The sequence below is a fragment of the Aquila chrysaetos genome, chromosome 22 (assembly GCF_900496995.4).
Source record: "Aquila chrysaetos chrysaetos chromosome 22, bAquChr1.4, whole genome shotgun sequence".
Classification (NCBI taxonomy): Eukaryota; Metazoa; Chordata; class Aves; order Accipitriformes; family Accipitridae; genus Aquila; species Aquila chrysaetos.
In genome coordinates this window covers 15,204,677-15,226,521 of record NC_044025.1, presented here as the reverse complement: position 1 = coordinate 15,226,521, position 21,845 = coordinate 15,204,677, and the positions used below count along the sequence as shown (strand labels likewise).

Genomic DNA, 21,845 nt, shown 5'->3' with positions numbered 1-21,845 from the left:
TATACAGTTGAGCTGATGCCCTTGCTTTCCCCTTGAGTCATGCCAGCACAAGGGCAGATGAAAGCATGTTTTGTGTATGTTTCTTTCTGAGTATGTATAGGTGTTTTGAGTCCAAGCGACAACTGGACTGCATCCAGCAGACATGATGATGCTTGACCATGTGCTTGGGTCTGCTCTTTATGTTGTGGTGTAGACATGGATGATTGCAAGGGAGAAATGGGTTGCAGTTCAGGCTTGGGAAGTGTGAAAAGCTCTGCGCTCTCTGTACTGAAAGGACAGGAGGTGCCTGAAGCTATTGGAAAGAGAAAATGGCATCTGTTGCAGAATATCTGCCCTGCAGATGCTACCAGTTCTTTGTGGCAATGAGCATAAAGCAACAGCATGCTTCATCGCTGCCTCACCCCTCTGCTCCCACAGTGGCCCATGCACGAGTATCTTAGTACCCCAAGATGGACTGGGAGAACAAACTGCCTCCTGGCTTACCTGCACCACCACGCTGTAGTTGAGCTGGAAGAACCGAGGAGGGTTGTCATTGACATCAGACACATGGACACGCACAGCGACGTCACTGAACTGAGCAGGGTGGCCGTTGTCTGTGGCTCGAACTGTCAGGGAATAACTGGGGATCTGGAGGATTTGTAGTGCATGATTACTTGGAGAAATGGAGGAATGGTGGCTTTTTCACATTGATGTTTTACTCTGTTGCAGCTTGTTGAAATGCTTGGGGCCATGTGTTGCACCATAACAATAGCTTTGCCCTTGGCTAAGGCTCTTCATCCATAAATCTCAAAGCACATTTCTAAAGAAAATCAGCCTCACAATAATTGCAGAGAATGGAAACAACTTGCCAAAGATGGATGAGACTAAGCTGGGCAAACGTCTGTCAATAGTGGTCTGAGCCGCTAATGTTTTATGAATGAGACATTGTCCAGATGTCCTTTCCATCTCCTCCCCATACCTGTTTTCTATAATGCTCTGATGCAGAGAAGCAGAAACCAACCATGTTGGTTTCCAGTTTGGGGCTGACTCTCACCCAGCCAGCTTGAAGCACCAGTGGAGCAGACCAAAGCCCAGAGTTGTGACCACTGAAGGCTATATTGCTTTCACTAAAGCCCTGCCTTCCTACAGCACTATCTATGAGTCTAGAAAATGAATGAATGAAAGACTTGCCTCCTGCTTACAGTATTACAAGTAGATCATTCAGAGAACAGGAGGAATGCTCCCTCAGTCTTTTGGGGCATATCTGTTTTAGCCTTCCTGTTCCCATTTTCTTGAACTCACCTCCTCCCTGTCCAGATGCTTGGCGATGCTGATTTGCCCGCTTTTGGGTTGAATGGTGAAGTGTCCCAGTGGGTTCCCTCCTACGATTGAATATGTGATCTGATTGTTCATTGCTCCATCCAGGTCATCAGCTGACACCTGTTAGGAGAAAAAAAACTAGGACCCCTGGCCCAAAAAGGCCTTGCCATGGAGGAAAGGGGACAGGACCTCCTTGTCATTTATGGGTATTGGTTTGAGCTTGCCTCAAGTGAGGAGGAGGAAGGAAGGTGGTTTACATAAGTGTCATTCATTAGTTTTTTTCAAGAAAAAACTCAACACAGCTACACCAAAGGCTTTCTCCTTGTCCCTTTCCTGATTTTACCACCCTTGTGATGGTAACAGGCTGGGCAGGGAACTTCACATGGAAATACTTTGGGCTCTGCTATTCTGCCCAGGGAAGCCTCTGCCTTCCCCAGGTTGCAAGGGTATTGGCCTTCTGCAGGCATTTTAGCTCTCTTGGGAGGTCCCCAAAGCTCCTGAGCTCCCCTTAGGTATCTCAAGCTTTCACTTAAAGATGTCTTATAAGGCAAAGTGTTCTCCCTGTCTATGGAGTGTCAGGAATTCTGGCAATCATCCTTTTTTAAAGTTGTGCTTAAATCTTAGATGTTCAATGTCACAAACCTACTGAGGTGGCTGTGTCCAAGGAAAAGTAAAGTGCAAAAGTAAATAATGCATAGCACAAATAAAAGAATAGATAAAGACAGCTGGCCTGGTTCATAATCGTACCGTGAGGATGATTTCTCCAACTGCAGCGTCCTCTCGGATATCAGCGAAGTAAGGGTCTTGGATGAACTCTGGTGCGTGGTCATTGATGTCAGTTATGTTGATCACCACCATGGTCACATCACTGAGAGAAGCTGAGCCCTTCCTTGTGCCCTCGATGGATAAGTAATACTCATGACTTGCTTCAAAGTCCAAGCTCCCATTTATGTATAAGGCACCTGCATTGGCCGATGGATAGAAAAGGACAGAAGATACTTTGAATGAATGGCATGTGAGGTTTCTTGGAATACTAGAGATATACTGAGACGTTTGCCAAACTGCCAGCTGAAAAGGTGCTGTTGACTTAACTTTGACCTTCTCTGGTTAAATCAGGATACTGAAGGTAATGGCATCATGTAAACTATAATTGAACTGATTCTGCTATAACCTGCCTCATTCTGGTATCAAGTGTTTGAAGAGGTGAAATAAACTTTCACTCTGGAAGGTATCCAGGAATCTTGATTGGAGGGGATCTGGGACAAAATAGGATGAGAGTCCAACAGTGCCATTGAAAGCTGTGACCAAAGCAGTAGTAGAGCATCACTGAAATGCGTCATAGGTAGGATGAAAAGGTGTGAGATGTAGATGCACAGTTGTACAGGAAAAAAGGTATGCGGCAAGATGCTGTGATTTGCAAGTGAGGCTTGGGATACAACACAGAAAGAAGGAGGCTGTTAATCTCAAAAAACAAGTGAGGAACATGGACTGAAGACATAAAGCAAAAAAAAAAAAAGGGGGGGGACAACAGAATGCTTTCCTGCGTTCAGCACTGAAACAGTCACAAAATTATTCCCTGGAAACGACACTGTTATGTGTCTTTTAAGACATACAAACTAATGAGAAGATTGGTGTGGAAAAATTAGCAAGAGCCTTGGGGACAGAGAAGCTGAGGAAGGTGCCGTGGATGAGGATGTTACAGCCAAGGGCAGAAGACCATTGATGAGGCAGCCAAAGGCTTGTTTCAGGTAGTTAATGTTGGCCTTCCGATAACAGCTCTTATCAAATCGCTGTGCAAACAGAGCAGTGCTTTATTTGGCTAGTAAACCTGGCTCAACACCTGCTCATGGTTAACAGATTGGTATTATCCACATTCATTGAGTGCAACCTAATAAAGCTGCCTCTTACCCTGGGCTGCAGGTTCCTTGTGGGATCAGGATGGAGACACTTTTTCAATGAAGTGTCTTTAAAAGTGGTTTTTTTAACCTTCTCCTGCATTTTGAAGTGGAAAAATTTCCCCATCCTGTTGTCTATATATCTGTCATTCCCATGGACGTGTCTCAGGTTCCAGACATGTAACAGGAATATTTCCATTAATTTCAGTAAGATTGGGATCACTCCTTAAGTGACTTGGCTGGCAAAATTTAGGGTAGAAGAGAACACTGTATTCCCTACCCTTGTGCTGGCTAAAGACAGAGGGGAGCAGAGGTGCAAGCCAAATGGAGAAGAACCAGAGAAGACACAAACAAGGACAGCCTTTGATGTTGGGTCAACCTGGACCTGCTTGGGCACGAGATTCTTACCTGTGTTTGAGTTGAGCTGAAATTTCCCATGGTCGTTGCCATTCACAATTTCATACTTGATCTCTGTGTTTTCTGTATTGTCCCTTGTCAAGGCTGACAAGTTGAGAACCTCTGTACCCACAGCCACGTCTTCTTTTACCATGGCCACATATTCAGGGGCCAGGAAAACAGGCAGATATTCATTTAGATCCACAACGGAGACAGTGACAGTGCCAAGAGCAGAGAGGGGCTCTGGGGTGCCCCGGTCAGTAGCACAGACTGTCAGCTCAAATGCCGAATGCTGCGAATCCTTCAGAGGCTTTTCCAGACGGATCACCCCTGTGGTTTCCTCAATTGAAAAGTGTCCATTGGCAGAGTCAAACAGAGAATAGACCACCTCAGCATTGAGACCTGGAAGAATAAAGGACAGGCTGCATTAATTCATGGGTAGGGATGTTGTTGGTTTTAATTTTTCTTTTAATCCATTAGAACTATGTGTACTTAGTGACCTTAAATTCCTAGGGGAAAATGGAGGCTGTATGAACATCAGGTGTGCCCCTGTCCATCTGTAGGTTCAGACATCTAGCCACCCTCACCACCATCTGTCAGCATCACCTGTCTGTATTTAGTGGTGCTTCCCATTTTTAATTCCTTTGTTTTTAAACATAATTTCCCTTCATATCTGCTTCCAAAGCAGATAAATATGATCTTGCTTCTCTGTCATTGTAAACTCAGTCTCTGCTGGAGATGTTTATTGAAAGCTCCTTTCTTAGGAGCCTTACCTATGTTTCTGAGAATCTTTGTGTCTTCAGAAGGACCTCTACATCCATATCATCTACCCCATCCAGATCTAAAGTTCCTTTTATCCTTATTATGCTCATTCTCGATCTCCATCCTTAGTAAAGTTTCTGTCCGGTTTGGATCCCAGACAAAGTGTGTCACAGTTTGCTCTGTGCATCAAAGTTACAGGTACTGTGTGTGTCCTCAAAGTCTGTCCTTGTGTGTTTCTGCAGATATTGCACTTCTTACAGGGTCACAAAAATGCTGATGCCAGCCTGCTAGTCAAGAACATGTCAGCAATGAGATCCGGGCACATCTTTGCTAAGATTCAGTCAGCTATGCCCATTGCTGTAGCCCTTCCCTAGGTTTCAAAGGTTTCTATTCAGGGTGAAAGATGAACTCTACTAAAAAGTAAATCCCATTCTGACTCACCTTCATCAAGGTCCCTGGCAGCAACCACGGCGATGGGTGTCTTTGTTGTGGTGTTGTCAAAAACTGCCACGGCGCAGTGACTGGGGAAGAATCTCGGTGCGTTGTCGTTCGTGTCCTCTATAATCAGTGTTATATCTGCCTGGCAGGAACGGCCTCCGCCATCAGTCGCTTTGGCAACAAGGTGGTACATAGGTTTCTGTTCACGGTCGAGAGGTGCAGATGTGGTCAGTTCCCCTGTTGGAAAGAACAGGAGATGGTCTTGTCTCCTGCAACAGCAGCCGCAGCCTAGGAGAGCTCAGAGAGGTTCAAGCACGCTGCCTTCCTGGATGAACCGTGGGAGACAACAGACCAGGTTTGAACACCATTTGTAATCCAGCTAATAGCGGTGATGTGTCCACACCACATTGCTCGGGGCTATTCTCGGATCCCTGGCAAGGCTTGGCACGGGGAGTCCTGCAAGTCGAGCTGAACTTCATGCAAGGGATGCCGTCATGGGATAAAAGTGTTCATAGATAAACTGTACTTCTAAACACCTTTATACACCCCACTGCATTAAGCTTTCTGCAATGTAATGAACCCCAAGTGATCTCTAGAATGATCATCATGTCTGTTTGGGCAAATATACTGCCCAAGAACCGCTAAGACATTTTTTAGAGTGTAGAACTTGGGTCTTGGCTCAAGCCAAACACTTACTGATCTCTCCTCCTTGAGACCTGGCTGTTAGCAATAGTGTCTGCCCTTCATTTTAACAATGCTAATGCCAACATTTGTAAAGAAAGCTAGCGGGAAGGCGCAGAGCTTAGTCTCCTCTATACCACGTTGCAATAAACCTGCCTGTTTGTCATTCCATCCTAGCTTGGGAGAGCTGGAATGAGCAGTCATTTTTTTTGCTCAAGAGGAGATAAATGTTGAACCACGCTGGGAGCTGGCATTTCTTGGGAGTGGGTGAGGAAGAGGCTAAAACCATCCCATTGCCCAGCTCTCACCTGTATGTGGGCCCAGACGGAACTCCTCTGCGCCAGGGCCGTGGAGGCTGTACGTTATCTGGGCATTGCTGCCGACGTCGGGGTCAGTTGCTGATATTTTCAAAATGAAAAGGCCCGGCAGAGCGTCTTCAGAGACTCTCCCAGTGTAGAATATCTGGCAAGGACAGAAGGTGTTATTGACATCTGAGTTGTCTCCAAAATACCTTCATCCTGTATGGGGAGGAATGGACTAGCAGAAGCTTTGCAGAGAAGGATAAACCATGCGGTTTACAGGGGAACACACTGTGCCTCATGTTGCCGGCTGCTGGGGTGTGGACTGGGACCAGTGAGCTCATTTCACACAAGCCTTTGAATCTCCTTTGGGAAGCAACCACCTCTGTTCTTTCTCACCATGGGTAACATCCATACCAGCAATCAGCTCTCTACAGTAACAAACCTCCTGATGGGAATCTCTCAGCTTAGCAGGATATAAAACTCAGTAATTTACATGCCCCTACCCAGGAGGCTTCCTGGCATTGTTTATCTCCAAAAATTATCCTTCATAATGCTTAGGCACTCACTTACTGCTGGCAAACATGCTTGGAGGCTAGATTTAATGTTCTTGCTTGACATGCAGCTTAATTAAAATTGCTAAGCATAATCAAAGCAACAGGATTGTGTGAGAAGAATTATGACAAGCCAAACCCTCTTAACACGCTCTTTCTGTTCTTTCTTCATTGCTATTGTGTTTTCTCCTTTCCAGATGCTCGCCTCATGTCCCCAGTGTCCCAGGACAGACATCTTACCTGGCCGCACTCAGGGCTGTTGTCGTTGATATCCAGAACAAAAATTTCCACTTCAGTGGTGGCCTGAAATTTCCCGTCGGAGGCCATAACCTTGAGGAGATATTTCTCTGTATCTTCTCTGTCCAGGGGTTTCTTGGAAGAAATTGTCCATTCGCCCTCGATTTGGTTAACTGTGAACTGTCCCAGTATGTCTCCTTCTAGAAGGGGGCAGGAGGCAAGGAAAAAAGGCATTTACTGAGTGCTGAAAATCAGAAGTGATAAGGAAAGGGGATATAGATGTGTCCACTGCCGGTCCCTTAGGAGAGCTGAAGGACTTGCAGTGGTGACACAGAGAGGGCATTGGTGTCGTATCAGGCAGGTGAGGAGCATTTGGTCTACCTCACTGCACGGCTGAGAAACACCCTGCCTGTTTCTGTTATTCACTGTCTGCATATTACACTGGAAAGAGGAAACAACTCCTGATTGCAAAAATATCTTGGTAATATTCTGCAGACGTGCATATTCATTGCCTCAAAACCACATTGTCTTACCTTCCTAAAGTGTGTCAGTTTTTCTTGGTGCGTGTTCCTAAAGGGATCTGAGAGTTGCAAATACCCTGCAGACATTGGTTGGATCTTATTGTTACAGTACCATGTATAGTTGTACCTCCTTTTATCCTATAGATGTATTTAATACATAGCTGTGCTTTCTGGGGCTACTTTTTGATTCTGTAAGAGCCAAATGTTGAGACAGACTAGGCAGGCTCTCCGGTCCACCAGATTCATGTTGCTTCTGCTGATGTTACACAGAGTAGATTTTAAATGGGGTGGATGCTGCCCCTGGAGAATCCTTCTCTTCTGGCAAGGAGCTGGTGTCCTCCGCTGAACCCATGCCGTTGGGCAGAAGGAGGGAGCACATTAGGTAATGGGAGGCAATGAAGAGAGCTGGCTGCAGGGCTTGTTTGTGTTAGACTCTGAAGGGCCTCGCACAGCAGGGTAAATTAAATTCACTCTCTTTCTGCTTCTATTTGTGCTGCGGTGATGAGGTTGTGAATCTGGAGACGCAATGAGACCTCTGCTAGCCTTTCTTCTCATGCTGGGAGACTCCAGCCCATGCTCAGGTTTAGTTTCTGTGTGTTTGAAATCAATGGGCATGTGACCAATGGAAAGCTAGGCTCTCTGTTCTCCACCTTTCTTTTGCTGCAGTGCTATACTGCAGTTGTATTTATATGTTCATGGGTAGAGTTTGACCTGGGCTTGTAAGTATAAGCATGTGTTCTTTTAGGTTTAAAGTAGTTGGAAGTTACTACTAACTTTAAGATGGCAGAAATATGAATACGTAAATGGATTGAATCTTTCCTCCCAAAGGCTTGCAAATACCTAGGCACGCCATAAACCAATTGAAAGTACCAGCATTCCTCCCCTGTTTTGGATGGTTACAATAATAGATAACAGGCTGCAGCATGATCTGGCTAAATGTGTTGACCCTGAAGGGGTCCCCATTTGAGTTTGAACAAACATCTTAATTTGAAGTATCTGTTCCAGGTCTGAGAAAGACCCTTTGGGGTTAAAAAGTACTGTAAAATCAAGCTTCTACTTGTGCAGATGCACAACAAACATTCCAGTACAACTTTTTTGTTGTTTTACAGCAGTGGTTAATTTTAGTTGGCACAACTGATGTTTCAGGGATGCAAGAGTCATCTTTAGCACTTCTTGTTAGCCAAAACCCTCACTAAGATTGACATGACAGTCTCTAATATCCACCAGTCTGCAGAGCGGTTAACTGCAGCCTTGTGAGGTCTACTTGTTTGCTAAGTCAGAGTCAAAGTGGCTTCATAGGAAACACATTTTATACCAGAAAGTTATATGCATCCTATGTGCATATATATAGTTATTAAAAATACAGGTAGGCTACACGTATGTGTGATGTGTAAACTGACTGCAGTGTTTGCAGGAGAAAAAGCTGGGTCAAAGAACTTAAACGTGGATCACAGTGTCTATGTGAGATAAGCCTTCCTTTCTGCTGTACCACCACTTTGTCCTTCCAATAGGTATTACAATTACACTGTCTTAATTATTCCTCTGTTAAGAAAGTGTAAATAAATATATCTACAGTACTGTGTAATTACTTATATATATTTTATTTATTTATTTATTTCCAAATAAACAGGATGATTCAGTGGTGAGACAGTTATAATGATAATTCTACCCACTGCGGTTAGTTACTAAAGAGTTTTGGATACCCCAGACTCATTTAATTGAAGAGTCCAGCTCATGACAGAGCTTGGGTTTGATGTCCTGCTTCTGATAGGACCATCAGTATAATGCTATTTCTGTATTAATATTCTGTAAGGCATGGTATCAAATCCTCACTTTGAGATGATACTCTATTCTTGCTCACTGAAGATTTAAAGTCAGGAAAAACTCACCAGTTATGTAGCATGTGACCCGCCGGTTCTGCTCAGAGATGTCTGCATCGATGGTACTCAGTGTGACAACAACCTGCCCTGGCTCTGCATTCTCAATTACTGATCCTTTATAGAAATCTGAGGTGAACTGTGGAGCATTATCATTTTCATCAGAGACAGTGACCTCCACCAAGGTTTGGGAAGAAAGCTGGACTTTCCTGCCATGGTCGGTGGCCACCACATAAAAGCGATAGATCTCCTGATCTTCGCAGTCTAGCTCTTTTAGGGTGGTGATCCACCCACTCTCACCATCAATGGTGAAGAGTCCTCGGAGGTTGCCAGATTCTGCTTCTAGACTGTAGGTCACCTGTCCATCACTTCCCATGTCCTGGTCGTTAGCTGTCACTTGAATGACTGTGGTTCCTGATGGCATGTTCTCCATGACAAAAGCTTTGTAGGGATCTGCCTCAAAAACGGGTCTGTTGTCATTGACGTCCTGCACTTGGATGTTCACAGAGACCAGAGACACCAGCTCAGTCTCCTGATGTGAGCAGTGAGCCATAACATCAATCTGGTACCACTTGGTGGTCTCATGATCCATGGCTTTTTTGATTTTCAAAGCCCCTGTTTGTTCGTCCACTGTGAACACCTCATCCTTGTTACTTTCTGTAGTGGTTCCCTTCACCAGGCTATATATGATGGGATCCTCTGCAAAAGCTTTGACTGACCCTATTTCTGATCCCTCTGGAAGATCCTCAGATGCAGAGAATGTATACAGGGGCTCAGAAAACCGTGGCAATGTCACCTCCCTGGGGACAATCTGAAGATTCACTGGGACAAGGGAGTTCCAGTGAGGGGGTCTACCATCTTCAGCTTTCACCTTGAAGTTAAAGGCTCTGTTTTCTAAACCAATAAGGCTCTCCTTGACCTTAACAACCCCGGTGGCAGCATTGATCTCCACAAGATCTTCTGCCACATCTTCCACGGAGTCAACGGAGTAAATGACATCTGCATTTGCACCTTCATCAGCATCATAAGCCAGTACCTGGATGACAGGGGAGCCTTTGCTTACATTGGACTGGATGGACAGTGTGTATTCAGAGGCTTTGAACCGAGGTGGGTTGTCGTTCTCGTCTGTAAGGATTATTTTGACAGTGCAGAATGCCACCTTCCCACCCCCATCCTTGGCCATGACTTTAATGGCAATGACTCTCTCTGTTGAGTTTTCCCTGTCCAGTTTTTGCAGTGTGGCAATACGGCCTTTATTGTCTATGGAGAACTTCTCATGAGCGAGTTTATTTATGATGGTATAGTCAATGGTGCCGTATGGGCCACCATCTGGATCAATAGCCAGCAGCTCAATCACTTTGGTACCTATCTCAGCATTTTCTGCCAGCTCTGCCTCATACACGTTCTGCCGAAAAGAGGGGCTGTATTTGTTGGCATTTGTGGTATTGATATACACAGGCACCGTGCTCTTGAAAACTCCATCTGAAGCAGAAACTCTGAGATTGTAAGATGACTCCAAGTCCTTTTTGCAGCGGTTGAACATGGATATTATTCCAGAAGTGCTGTTGATAGTGAAATGCCTATTGTCATTGCCTGAGAGTATCACGTATTCCAGTCGGGTGGTGTCACCGCTATCGGGGTCCAGGGCCTGGACTTTTATCACAATGTGCCCGCATGTAGCCATTTCGCTTACCTTGGCTTCGTACTGAAGCTGGCTGAACTCAGGGGGATTGTCATTGATGTCTGTCACATCTATGATTACCAGGGCATCACTGCTAAGTGGAGGCATCCCATGATCTGCAGCTCTTACTTTCATGCGAAACTGTTGATTTTTTTCATAATCAAGTGCTTGAGCTGTTGCTATTTGCCCCGTGCTGGCATCAATATTAAAGAACTTGGCAGCATCTGAACCATCGTCCAGGATCTGATAGGAAACCACTTTGTTTCTGCCTGAATCCTTATCAGAAGCAAAGAGCTGGATAACAGGGGTCTGTGCTGGCAAACTCTCCGAGACAGATGCCGTGTAGATGATCTGAGAAAATATGGGGGGGTTGTCATTAATGTCCTCTACCTCCACCTCTACTCTGGCTTCTGAAAAGGATCCTAGCGCTGTGTCTGTGGCTCTAACGGTGAACGTGTGTTTTGTCTCTAGCTCATAGTCCAGCTGACCTGTGACAGTAAGGACACCAGTTTTGAAGTCGGTGCTGAACAGTTTCAAGGAGTCTTCTTCCACAATGTTGTAGATGAGGCGCAAGCCTTCAGGGCTGCGAGCCTGTATGTGGAGGATAGATGTGTACAGGGGGATGTTTTCTGGCACCTTCACTCGGTAGTACAAACTTTGGAAGAGAGGGTTGGATTTGTTCCTCACACTGATCACAACCTCCTCTTCAGCATGGAGGGGAGGCTCACCTTTGTCCTTAGCAATGACTCGGAGGTTGTATTTATTTAAAGCTTGATAATCAAGAGGCTTCTTAAGTGAGATGTCTCCTAGGTAAGGGTCAATCCAAAAGTATTTGTAGTCCTCTGCAAATGAGTAGGTAATGGCTCCGTTATCCCCTATGTCTCTGTCTGTTGCTGATACCTGAAAAAGTACGTCACCTGGCTCTGTGCCGTCCTGCACCGAGGTGTAATATGGCACATTCTCAAACTGTGGTGGATTGTCATTGACATCCTCTACGTAAACCTTGACTGTGGCTTGGGACACTCTTGGTGGTTTCCTATTGTCCTTCACTTCCACAGCTACCTCGTGCACATCTTGTGTTTCGCGGTCAAATTTCACACCCTTGGTCTGGAGTACTCCAGATGCCTGGATCATTTTGAATCTTTCCTTTCCATTCAAAAGCGAATAGAAAAGTGGTTCATTTAGCTGATATCCCTTGACCCCAAGAACAGTGAGAGTCTTCTCATCTGTAGAGTTCTCCATCACAGTTGCTGTGTATACGTCTTGATCAAATTTTAAGCCAGTACCTTGTGCTTGAGTTAAATTTAGCTTAACCAGAGCAGTACTCTTATATAAGCCATCACCAGCTCTGACTGTGAGTTCACGATAGCTTCCCAGGCCAGTAGCATTAAGAATGGAGATGAGACCTGTGAGTGGATGAATATAGAAAGCATTATCAAGGTTCCCTTCCACGATGCTGTAGGTCACCTCTGAATCTGCATCTTTTGCCTGCACTGACAAAAGCTCCATCCCTGGGTGGGCAGGCAGCAAGACAGAAAGCTCATAAGTGTCTTTGAAAAAGACTGGAGGTGAGTCATTCACATCTTTAACATGGATTGTGACCTTGGCTGGCTTGGATGCAAATAAGCTGGGACTTCCACTGTCATGCGCATGTACACTGAAGTGGAAAACTGGGGTGAGCTCATAGTCTATATCAGCACGACTGGTCAGTGTCCCTGTGCTGGGATCTACTGTGAAATATTTTAGTGCCCCTGGTTCCAAAATCTCATAGACCAGCAGAGCATTGGAGTCTTGATCAGCATCTGTTGCATGGGTCACGAGGGGGGCATTGCTTTCATCCAGAACCATGCTTTGGGATGGAGCATTCTCCATGATCCAGCCAACGAAGGAAGGCTTAACGAAGATAGGCACATTGTCATTCTCATCTATGACATAGATAAGTACCATCGTGTCCGTAAACGCTCCAGCCATGTTGGTGCCACGGACTTTCAACTGGTAAAAAGATACCTGCTCAAAATCTAAGCTCTTCTGAGTGGAAATAAGGCCTGACTGATAGTTCATGGAGAACACTCCATCTCCATTTCCATCTTTTATTTCATAGCTGACTGGTGACAAGCTTGTGGCTGAAACTTGGATCAGAGGAGAGCCAACAGCAGTGGATTCACTGATCTCTGTGATGTATTCGGCCTCGGGAAATTTTGGAGGGGTTCGATCAGAAGGTCTAATGTGGACATGTACTGTAGCAGAATCTTTAAGCTGGGGGAACCCCTGATCTTCTGCCTTTATAATGAGAGTAAATCGCTCCTGCCTGGATGGGTCCAGTTTCTGGGCAACTGTAATAATTCCAGAATATGGGTCGATGCTAAAGAAACCTTCCCCATTACCTGCAAGAAGAGAAATTACAAAGTGAAGAATGCAGACACCCTGTTGGTTTTGGTTTTCTGAACCTGTTTTCCATAGATGCTCCTGATTTCAGACCTAATTAACATCTGTTTCTTTCACTGGGAGACAACAATCTTCATTAATTTCTAAATAATTTTCATTCTAAGAACAATGAACTCATTGAGATCTACGAGGTAACTTTTAAATCAATCAAAATGTAAATTAGAGATAAATACGCTTCTAATTTGAGTGTATTTAGTGGTGGCAGAGCATGTGCTTGAAGCTTTTGCCTCGTGTGCAGAACATGGTAGCACAGACTGTACTAGTTCCTTCAAGCCCTGTCATGCTTATAATTACCAATACTTCAGGAGCAATTAAATTCCTCAGTCCTTGATCTAAATTGCAGTGAGAAAGATGGAGCAAAGGATGGCTTGTCTCCTGCAACGAATTTACCTGCTAAATAGGCAGTGTGGCACAGCCATAAATATTTAAGTTTTAACTTTTAGAGTGAATGATAAAATACTTGCCCACTGAGCTTGTATGACCCCAAACCACCGTCAACCAATGCTGAGAGGGTCTCACTGTTCCTCAAGGATGTATTTCTTGGTAGAAATGGTGAAAGTGATGATGACTGTTGTGGGAATTGGAGTACTTTTGCCTAACAACTGAACAGGGATCCCTCCCTCAGGTCCCATGGATGAGAAGAGCAGATTTTAAGTTGTTCTAACTCATCCAGTCACATTTTTTCTTAGACCAGTGACTCAACATTGAACTGTCCTCTTAAGGAAGGATGCTGCTATCCCATAATATGGAGATTACCTGCTTGCTCTAGATTTTCTCTGGATAGGAAGGAAATCACATTTTAGAACTGTGCAGGCATTTAGTGTTCTTTGCAACAGCTAGAGAAAACTGATCCACTCTCTGACCCCGCAGCTAGAGCATGGAAATGCAGGCATGTTCATAGCCTAAACTGTCTTGTTGCATGGCTCTCACCTGCCTGAAGGGAGTAGTGGATTTCGGCATTGGCTCCTTGGTCCTGATCAAGGGCTCTGACTTGTACAACCTCTGTGCCCACCGCTGCCGAGTCCAGCACTTCTGCTTCGTAATGGATGCTGCTGAACTGCGGAGGGTGAAGGTTGCAGTTCTCCACGTGGATGATGACTCGAACAAAGTTCCTCTTGATGGGGACCTCCTGGTCTCGTACCTGAATGACAGAGGAAAAGCGGGTACAGTCACAGTCATGGAGAAGGCAGCCTTGCCTGCACCAGGCTTCCAAGTAGCTCATCAGGACTCTTACAGAGAGTGGAATTTTTCAGCGGTACCAACCCCTTGGGTGGGAATGAGCCTGTAAGTTTCAGCACCAACGTTCAGCCTTGAACTTGAAACCAAACATTAACAATTATTCACTGTGCTTTCTTGTATAAGAATCCAGTGGCCCTCCAATGAAATTAGCAGGTGAAGGGCTCAGCACATGGTTAGAGGAAAGCAGGGTATTACCTAGATTTATCGAGGATGGTTATATAGTAAAGGTTAACACCCTGCTTTCCTCTTACCTGTTGTTCTAGACAAATTCTCCCTCAAAGACTAGAACCAGTTTTAATTTCTCCAGCGACTCATATGTCCCGGCCAAGCTGATGGACTCAGCAGGGTTTGGCTAGGACTTACCATCACTGTTAGGGTGTGCTGAGGCATGGGCTGGGAACTGAAGCCTTCTGCTGTTGTGAGGACCCCGCTGCTTGGATCCAACTGGAAAAGTCTTGTGCTTTTGGGGTCCACGCTGCCATGGATGGTGTAGATGAGCCCCTTGCCTTTGTCCTTGTCTGTTGCACGGACTTGAAGGATTTCCCTCCCCGAGGGGGTATCTTCAGGAATCCTCACCTCGTAATGGTTCTCCAGGAACTGGGGACGGTGCTGGTTAATGTCAATCACGTGGATAAATGCCTGTGGGGGAGACAGGACGGTGAGGGCAGCAGAGACATGGGAGCAACCTGGCTTACGCAGCCATGTAAAATCTCAGCTACGAACCCCTTTTGGGTGTAGCCGTGCTCTGAGCCTTGTAACCGTCACAGCTTTCCAACTCTTGGGGCTTTGCCATCCATGATGACTGGGAGCCCTTTTGTCCTTCTCCCCAGGGAACTCCTACTGTGCCTTCCCTTAGTGATTTTCAGTTTGCTTCCTCTCTTTTTTTTTAATTTCTCCAATCTGGCAATCCATTCAGAGTGAACGTGCCTGCACTTGGCACACAGGGAAACAGTCACAGCCTGCCATGAAAAGTAATAGTCGCTCAGCTGTGGTGCCAGCTTTGCTGGCTGGTGCCTCCACACCAGCCCTCATTAATTACATGCCAGAAAGCTGACAGAGGGGGGATGTTTGGTAAAGGAAGGGAGGGGCTGGCCTATCTCAAGAGCAGCACACGTGTGGAGAAGGTATGCAGAAGCAAAGTTTGTGGTCTACACTTTTGAGCCAAATCTTCCCCTCTGCATTTAACTGCCAACCCCTGTGAATGTCCTGCCTGAATCCTGCCTGCCAAGTCACCTAGTTTCTCCTGTTTGATCTCCTTCCCTGACTGTCCTCACCCCCCTACTGCTGTGTTTACTGCATCTTAGGAAGTCCCAACCAAGAGTAGGGATTTTCTTCCTTTAGCAAACCTGAACATGCCATGGGTGTTTTGCACAAGCAGGTTTTTTGACATCTGCTAGCGGCCTCGAGTGCCAAAATAAATGTAGGGATGAGATGCAAGGTGGCAGGGAATGCACACCAGGCAAGGTGGGGCTTTGTTTGTTTATTTGGAACAATACTTGAAGGTAGTTGACATTGCGTTTCACAGGAACGGTAGTGTTCCTCAATCATCATCCCCTGCAAACCTCCATAGTGAATTTCCCACGATAAGCGTCACTGACGGGTGACTCACGTTCTAGGTCTTCCTGTGCAGTGAGGGCTGGATTTTTGGCTGCTGCTTATGTGTGGAGAAAATGGTTGGTGAAAGATCAAGCCCTGAATATCCTTCTTGACTGTAGGTAAAGATGGGCAAATCTCAGCAGCTATTTTAGTTGGGGCTCAGGGACATGCCTGAGAGCAAAGTGCATCCTTTCACCATCGCTTGCTTTTCATGTGACCACTCAGAGGACACAGCATCTCTGCAGCTGCCCCGCTCGCCCACTGGACCTCAGTGCTGATATGTTATCAACGCTCCACGCACTTGGAGCAGCACAGGGTGGGGCCTGACTTCACCTCTTGCAGGTGCATCTGTGCTGGCTTTACATAGGCTAGCAAGTCCCAGGAACACCCCTTGACATGGTACCATGGACCCAAGCCTGATCTAACTGCATATGCATTTCCCTTATGTCTTAGCATTTGTCCCAGCCATGTTGTAGTTCAGCCTGAGCAGCTGAGAGCAAGTTGAGGTCTCAGAGTGTGAACTGCCACCCCAGCTTGGCTTGTGGTGTAGAAGTGTCCTTGTGTGCTGGCTGTGATCAACAGGAAAGTCCCAGGCTTTCCTGGATCATTTGTGTTTCCAACAACATCTTTCCAAAAAAATCTTAGCTTGGTACTTAGGAAAGGCTTGGGTCACTGTGTAATGTAAGATCACAGTGTAAGAAGATTCTTGTGCCTGGCACCTGATCCAGAGCTCAGCAGAGTCAGAAGAAAGATTCTCTTTGGCATATACTCATTCTAGATGGGGTCTCTACTAAAGAAAAAACATTACCTGGGTTTTTATAGTAGTGGACCCATCAGTGACTTCTACCGTCAGGTTATAGCTTGACTTCTTCCTTGCATCGAGGGCTCTTGCAATGACCATGCTGCCTGTACTCTTTTCAATGTCAAAATCCATGTCATCATCGCCACCTGGGATAAGGGAGGGATGAGAAAAGGAAACGGGGGGGGGCAGTTATAGCTAGATTTCTGTCTGGAGCAAGCTGCAGGTGCTGGCAGCCTCTGCAGGGGAAGGGATTCTAGGAGCTGCTTGGAGATTCAAAGGATGAGGATCTCCCCTTCAGACACCATACACAAACCACACAAGGAGCTCATGCCCAGCCACAGATATGTGGCATGCCAGGCAATATACTTTGAATGGAGACGTGTAGGCATTCATTCCAGCTGTACCTCTTTGGCCACAGCTAGACTGGGGACAGTGCCATAGGTGAGGTTTCCCCCAAATCTGGAAACTCAATACAAAATGTGATAGATGGACACAGGAGACAGGGAGGACATGGAGAAGCTGGACAAAGAGGTAGTCACAGATGGTGACAAAGGAGTATGAAAGGGAAGGTGAGGGGAACTGGAGAAAATGAGGAGGAGGAGAGAAGGGGAACGGATGCACATATGCATATGATGTCCTGGCTAGATTTGCAACAGGCACATTTGAGCATTGATTTATTTGCACAAGGCCTCCAGCTATGCAGCATCATGGGCTTAGCATGGATCAGGGACCTGCAGGGCTGAACGACGCTCTTGCTGGCTTCCAATTCAAGGTCACACTGTGGGCATACCAGCGATGGTCTTCGTTGCCACAGTTGGGAGTCTGTGAGCTACCTGAAGAAGCCCAATTCTTGAACAGTTGGGGAGGCAGACGGCGCTTCCAGGGTGAGCAGAGCCTGTTGCCTCCAACCCAGATGGCTGCGTAGCGCAGGGAACCGCAGGCCTGAGCAGCTCAGCAGCAGAAGGCTGTCCCTCACACTACTGCTGTTCAGCCCTGGCGTGGCAGCTCCTTTCTCATGCCTCGCTTGCCGGAGGCGTTTTAGCTCCCTATTGCACGTGAAACACCCGCTACGCTGTTCTGAGATATGGAGAGGTAGAAGCAGTTTTCTGCGATTTATCCCAGGTCTCAACTTCTCCCTTCCCGGCTACGGGATGCTCTGGATTCTGCTTTATTCTCTTATCAGCTAGGAAAATCTTGGCTGGTTGTTAAATTACACATCTTCCCTTGTGGGAGAAAGGCAGTGGTTGCCAGCCATCTGGACCACCATTTTCCTGCTGGGAAGGAGACAGAAAGAAGCAGAGACAGAGGAAAAGAGAGACCCATGGATGCCTTTCCCTGAGAAAAGAGAGAAGGGCTCCCTTTGCATGGTGCCAAAGGGAAAGAGGAAGCCCAGGAAAGGAAAGAGATGAAGAAAGATGCTGCTTTGTCAGAGTTTTTGCAGACACCATCAACCCCAGTGACAGAGCCTTCGTGGACTGGGAAAGGCGAGTTTTTGAATGAGGTGCTGAAGACTCCTCGATCTCTGCATCACCTGCTTGGTTGCCAGCTACTGTCATGCTTTGCTTCGCTAGCAGGGACAATGCAATCCTGTCCTCTTCCACCAGTATAGAAACCAAGAAAGCCCTGAGTAGCACTTGGTGCACTAGGAACTGGCAAAGATGAGGCTGAGCATACAGGCAAGCACTTAGCAGGGAAATGATAGGATTACATTCAGAGAAATATACTGTTAATTCCGCAAACCCAAGCAGACACTACTAATGCCAGATAAGCCTTGCACTGATATTGCCTGCTCCTTCTAGCATTGTATCTCTTGTTGCTTAATTGTATTTATACACCATTATCCCTGCCCTAACATAGTAACGGGAAAAACTATTCATTCACCCAATTAAGGCTTTGTCTGACAAGGGCAAGCCCTGCAGGCAGTGTCAGGGAAAGGCTGTGCAAGGCAGATTGGGGCACCACTTCAAAACACCAAATTACATGAGCACAATTGGCCCTCATTGGTAGGACCAGTTCTGCACACACGCTGCCTGATGAGTCCCCTGGGGTGACAGCCCACATCCCCTCTGCCCTAGCATTGTGTGTGTTTGAGAAGGCCCTAGAGCTTCTTCATGTTTCATGTCTAAGTCATCCCTGGGATGCCGTGAGGTGGAAGGGAGAGCCCCACCAGTTAGGTCACACCAGCTTTTTGAGGAATCCCTCCCTCCCGGCTCTCTGTCAAGACTATGGGCTCAGCAAGGAGGGAGAGACGGGGGGGGGGGCGTGTCTGCAAGACCCAGCCAGACACCTGGATCCTCACAGGCTGTTTTACCACAACCAACAGTGTCACTTGATTCCCAGGAGGAGCTGGGACTGGTATGCCCTGCCTTTCACGCGACATCGGAGAACACCTCAAACACCGGCAAGTCCCAGAATGTCATTAAAAAAGTGTGTTAGATAATTGCACTTGGCACCAGAGCCCTTGGACAGGCAGCTTTGTCTATGGCTGTTTAAGCCTTTTGGTGTCTGTGAGAAAGCTTTCCCTGTAGCTCACCTACACCTAAAGCAAACAACTTCATTTGCTCAGGCATGCGAGTGCTGAAAGCCAAGGGAGCTGGGGCAAACGCTCCCAGACACTGCTGCCCTGGTTTAATTTCTGTGTCTCACCTGTGATATTAAACCACACTTGGCTGGGGCCCATTTCGATGCTGATCACTCCCACCATGTGGTTTACAGGATCAGTTTCCATCACGGCAAAGTTAAAATGGGGTTCATCGAAAGCTAGTGGCTCCGAGGAAGGGCCAGGCCGGGCAACCCAGCTGATGTGAAGCCGCACGTGGGAGGAAAGTGGTGGGCTGCCGCCATCCGTTGCCTTGACCTGCCAGGAAACGCACATGCAGTCAGGGAGAAGGCTGGTTGAGCCCCATGGGAAGCTGCTTCTCCCACCCACCAGGAATTTCAGGGCCAAGTGCGCCCAAAATCCCAGAAAACAAATCTTGACCCAGTGGCCTGTGCTCTGGCTGCTTCCAAGGCAGAGCCGTGTATGCAACCCAAATTCCTCTTGAACATCAAGCAAATCTGCCAAGCTCAATCCACAGCAGAGACCTGGATCACAAGCCTCACTGCAAGGACCTGCAGAGTGTGGGAAAGCTTTAAACCTATATCCAAGCCCCATGGCCTGATCAGACTGCCAAATGGAGGCACAGCTGAAACCCAAACACCGTTCAGGTTCGGGTCGCATCCATATAGGATCGTGAATCGCTGTGTTCATCTCTGAGAGTGGGTTGGACAGTTAATTTTAATTTATCCTCTGTTTTTAGTAGCTTCTTACCTTCTCCATTTCCCATCATTCCCTCCCAGTTTCTTTCCCTGTAACCCAAGTCTGTCTCATTCAAGCTCTCCTCCCACTGCTGCATTCTCTCCACCTCTTTGCTTCTTTTATCTTTTCTGTTTCTGCAGCCTTTCTTCTCTTTCTCTCTCCACCCATCTCTTTACATTGGCTCTCTCTCTTTCCCTCTCCTCTCACCGTGAGTATGTTGTATTCGGAGGCAGGAAAAGCTTTCCTGGAGAACACCATGCCGGTTGTGGGGTTGATGGTGAATATCCCTTCCTCCTCCTCCTCAATGGTGTAGGTGATCTGGCTGTTCTGGCCCTGGTCACGGTCTGAAGCAATCAGCCTGTAGACTGGCAGCGGCGTCTCCGAGGCGTCTCTCTCGGGGAGCTGCACCATGAAGAGCTTGTGGGGGAAACTGGGAGGACTGTCGTTGGCATCCAGGACTTGTATCACAACTCTGCTGGTGGACTTCAGGGATGGCTCTCCGTTGTCAGAAACAGCCACCTGCCAGCAAGCAAAGGGAGTGGGTGACAGAGCAATTTGTCATGACCTAGGACCCGAGCAGCCAGCCTTCATCCTGATGGGCAATGACTAAAGTAGGGTTTTTGTGTGGATCTGCAGTTGCATCTCAACATTTTCAGAGGCAATTGCTCCCCTCTGCAGGCTAAAATCTGGTGGCTGTAGCTGGCACTGTGCAAGGCTTGTGCATGCACAGGGAGGTGCATCTGCAGGGCTCCTGCTTGCAGTTGCTCCGGGCAGTGGGTCAGATTGGTCATTAGGGGTCACACAACTGAAAACATTTGTATTGCAATGGCTCGGCAAGTTATCACCCATCCTCACTTCGCTGTGCCTGTGCATGCTCACAGCTTGTTACATTGCAGAGGGAAATGTATTATCCTCAATCACCCTGATAGACTGAAACCCCTCAAGATCCCTCTAATGTAAATACGCATAGCTTGGAGCAGCTAGCTGGTAACACAAAACTACACAGCAATGTCTGATACAATGAGATAAATGAGGGTGGATTTCTCTGGCTTGCTCTTTCCCCCATAACTTATTATCCATCCTGCTAGAGGACAATTCCAGTCCTCTTCCTGCATTCCCACAGCTTCCAGAACAGGCCTTTTGCTCCATTCTTCAGTAAGGAAATAATAAACCCCGCAGTACTGCTGCAGCTGTCTCTTAGGGCAACACACACCATTTAATTAAGTTTCCCAGCAGTTGGGAGCTGATGGGATGAGATTCTTTCTCTGTGCTCCAACTTGCAAGGAAAGCTCTTTGAGGACTTAATACACTTGTAGGTAAATAAAGCTAATTACAATCATCATTACCCACCTCTAGGATATGTTCAGCCTTGTATTCTCGATCCAGCTGCCGTGAAGTTGTAGAAATCAGACCTGCCAAGAAAGAAACCCTTTGAGCTCCAAGACTCAGCGTACGAAGAAAGCTAGGGCTGATCAAATCCCCGTGTGCCCCACAACAGCCTGCCCGCCCATCCTCTTTCAGGTTCCCTTTGTGATCAGAAGAGAAAATCAGATACCCCCAGAGGGCAAGTTGTCCACTTCCAGTGTGAATCCCTGTGTGGAGGTGCTGCTCTCACTCCTCTGATTACAGAGGCCATGGAGGAGGTGGGACACCTACCAGGTGCCTACATCAGTTGAAGGTTGTGAAGGCATTTGGTGAGAAAGGCTGCAGAACCATGAAAACAAAATTTTTCTTATGCCTCTAAGTAAGAAACATTCTGCATGTGCTGGCACAAGTTTGGCCTCTTAACAAGTCTTGACTCCTATTTTCCCTGTGCTGAACCTTG

At 46.7% G+C, this 21,845-nt stretch overlaps 1 protein-coding gene across 1 annotated transcript in view; it reads right to left on the bottom strand.

Annotated features, from left to right (window-relative positions):
- FAT2 (FAT atypical cadherin 2) overlaps positions 1 to 21,845 on the bottom strand; it is a 59,929-nt gene that overhangs the window by 14,684 nt on the left and 23,400 nt on the right. Inside the window, exons 4-17 of the mRNA XM_029998354.1 lie at positions 21,371 to 21,432; positions 20,228 to 20,539; positions 19,369 to 19,579; positions 16,729 to 16,868; positions 14,688 to 14,963; positions 14,016 to 14,226; positions 8,972 to 13,024; positions 6,565 to 6,761; positions 5,780 to 5,933; positions 4,794 to 5,027; positions 3,603 to 3,992; positions 2,047 to 2,261; positions 1,282 to 1,419; positions 484 to 627 (exon numbers count right to left, since the gene is read on the bottom strand). Of these exons, the coding sequence (XP_029854214.1) occupies positions 484 to 627; positions 1,282 to 1,419; positions 2,047 to 2,261; positions 3,603 to 3,992; positions 4,794 to 5,027; positions 5,780 to 5,933; positions 6,565 to 6,761; positions 8,972 to 13,024; positions 14,016 to 14,226; positions 14,688 to 14,963; positions 16,729 to 16,868; positions 19,369 to 19,579; positions 20,228 to 20,539; positions 21,371 to 21,432 (6,737 nt within the window). The remainder of the gene's footprint in view (positions 1 to 483; positions 628 to 1,281; positions 1,420 to 2,046; positions 2,262 to 3,602; positions 3,993 to 4,793; positions 5,028 to 5,779; positions 5,934 to 6,564; positions 6,762 to 8,971; positions 13,025 to 14,015; positions 14,227 to 14,687; positions 14,964 to 16,728; positions 16,869 to 19,368; positions 19,580 to 20,227; positions 20,540 to 21,370; positions 21,433 to 21,845) is intronic.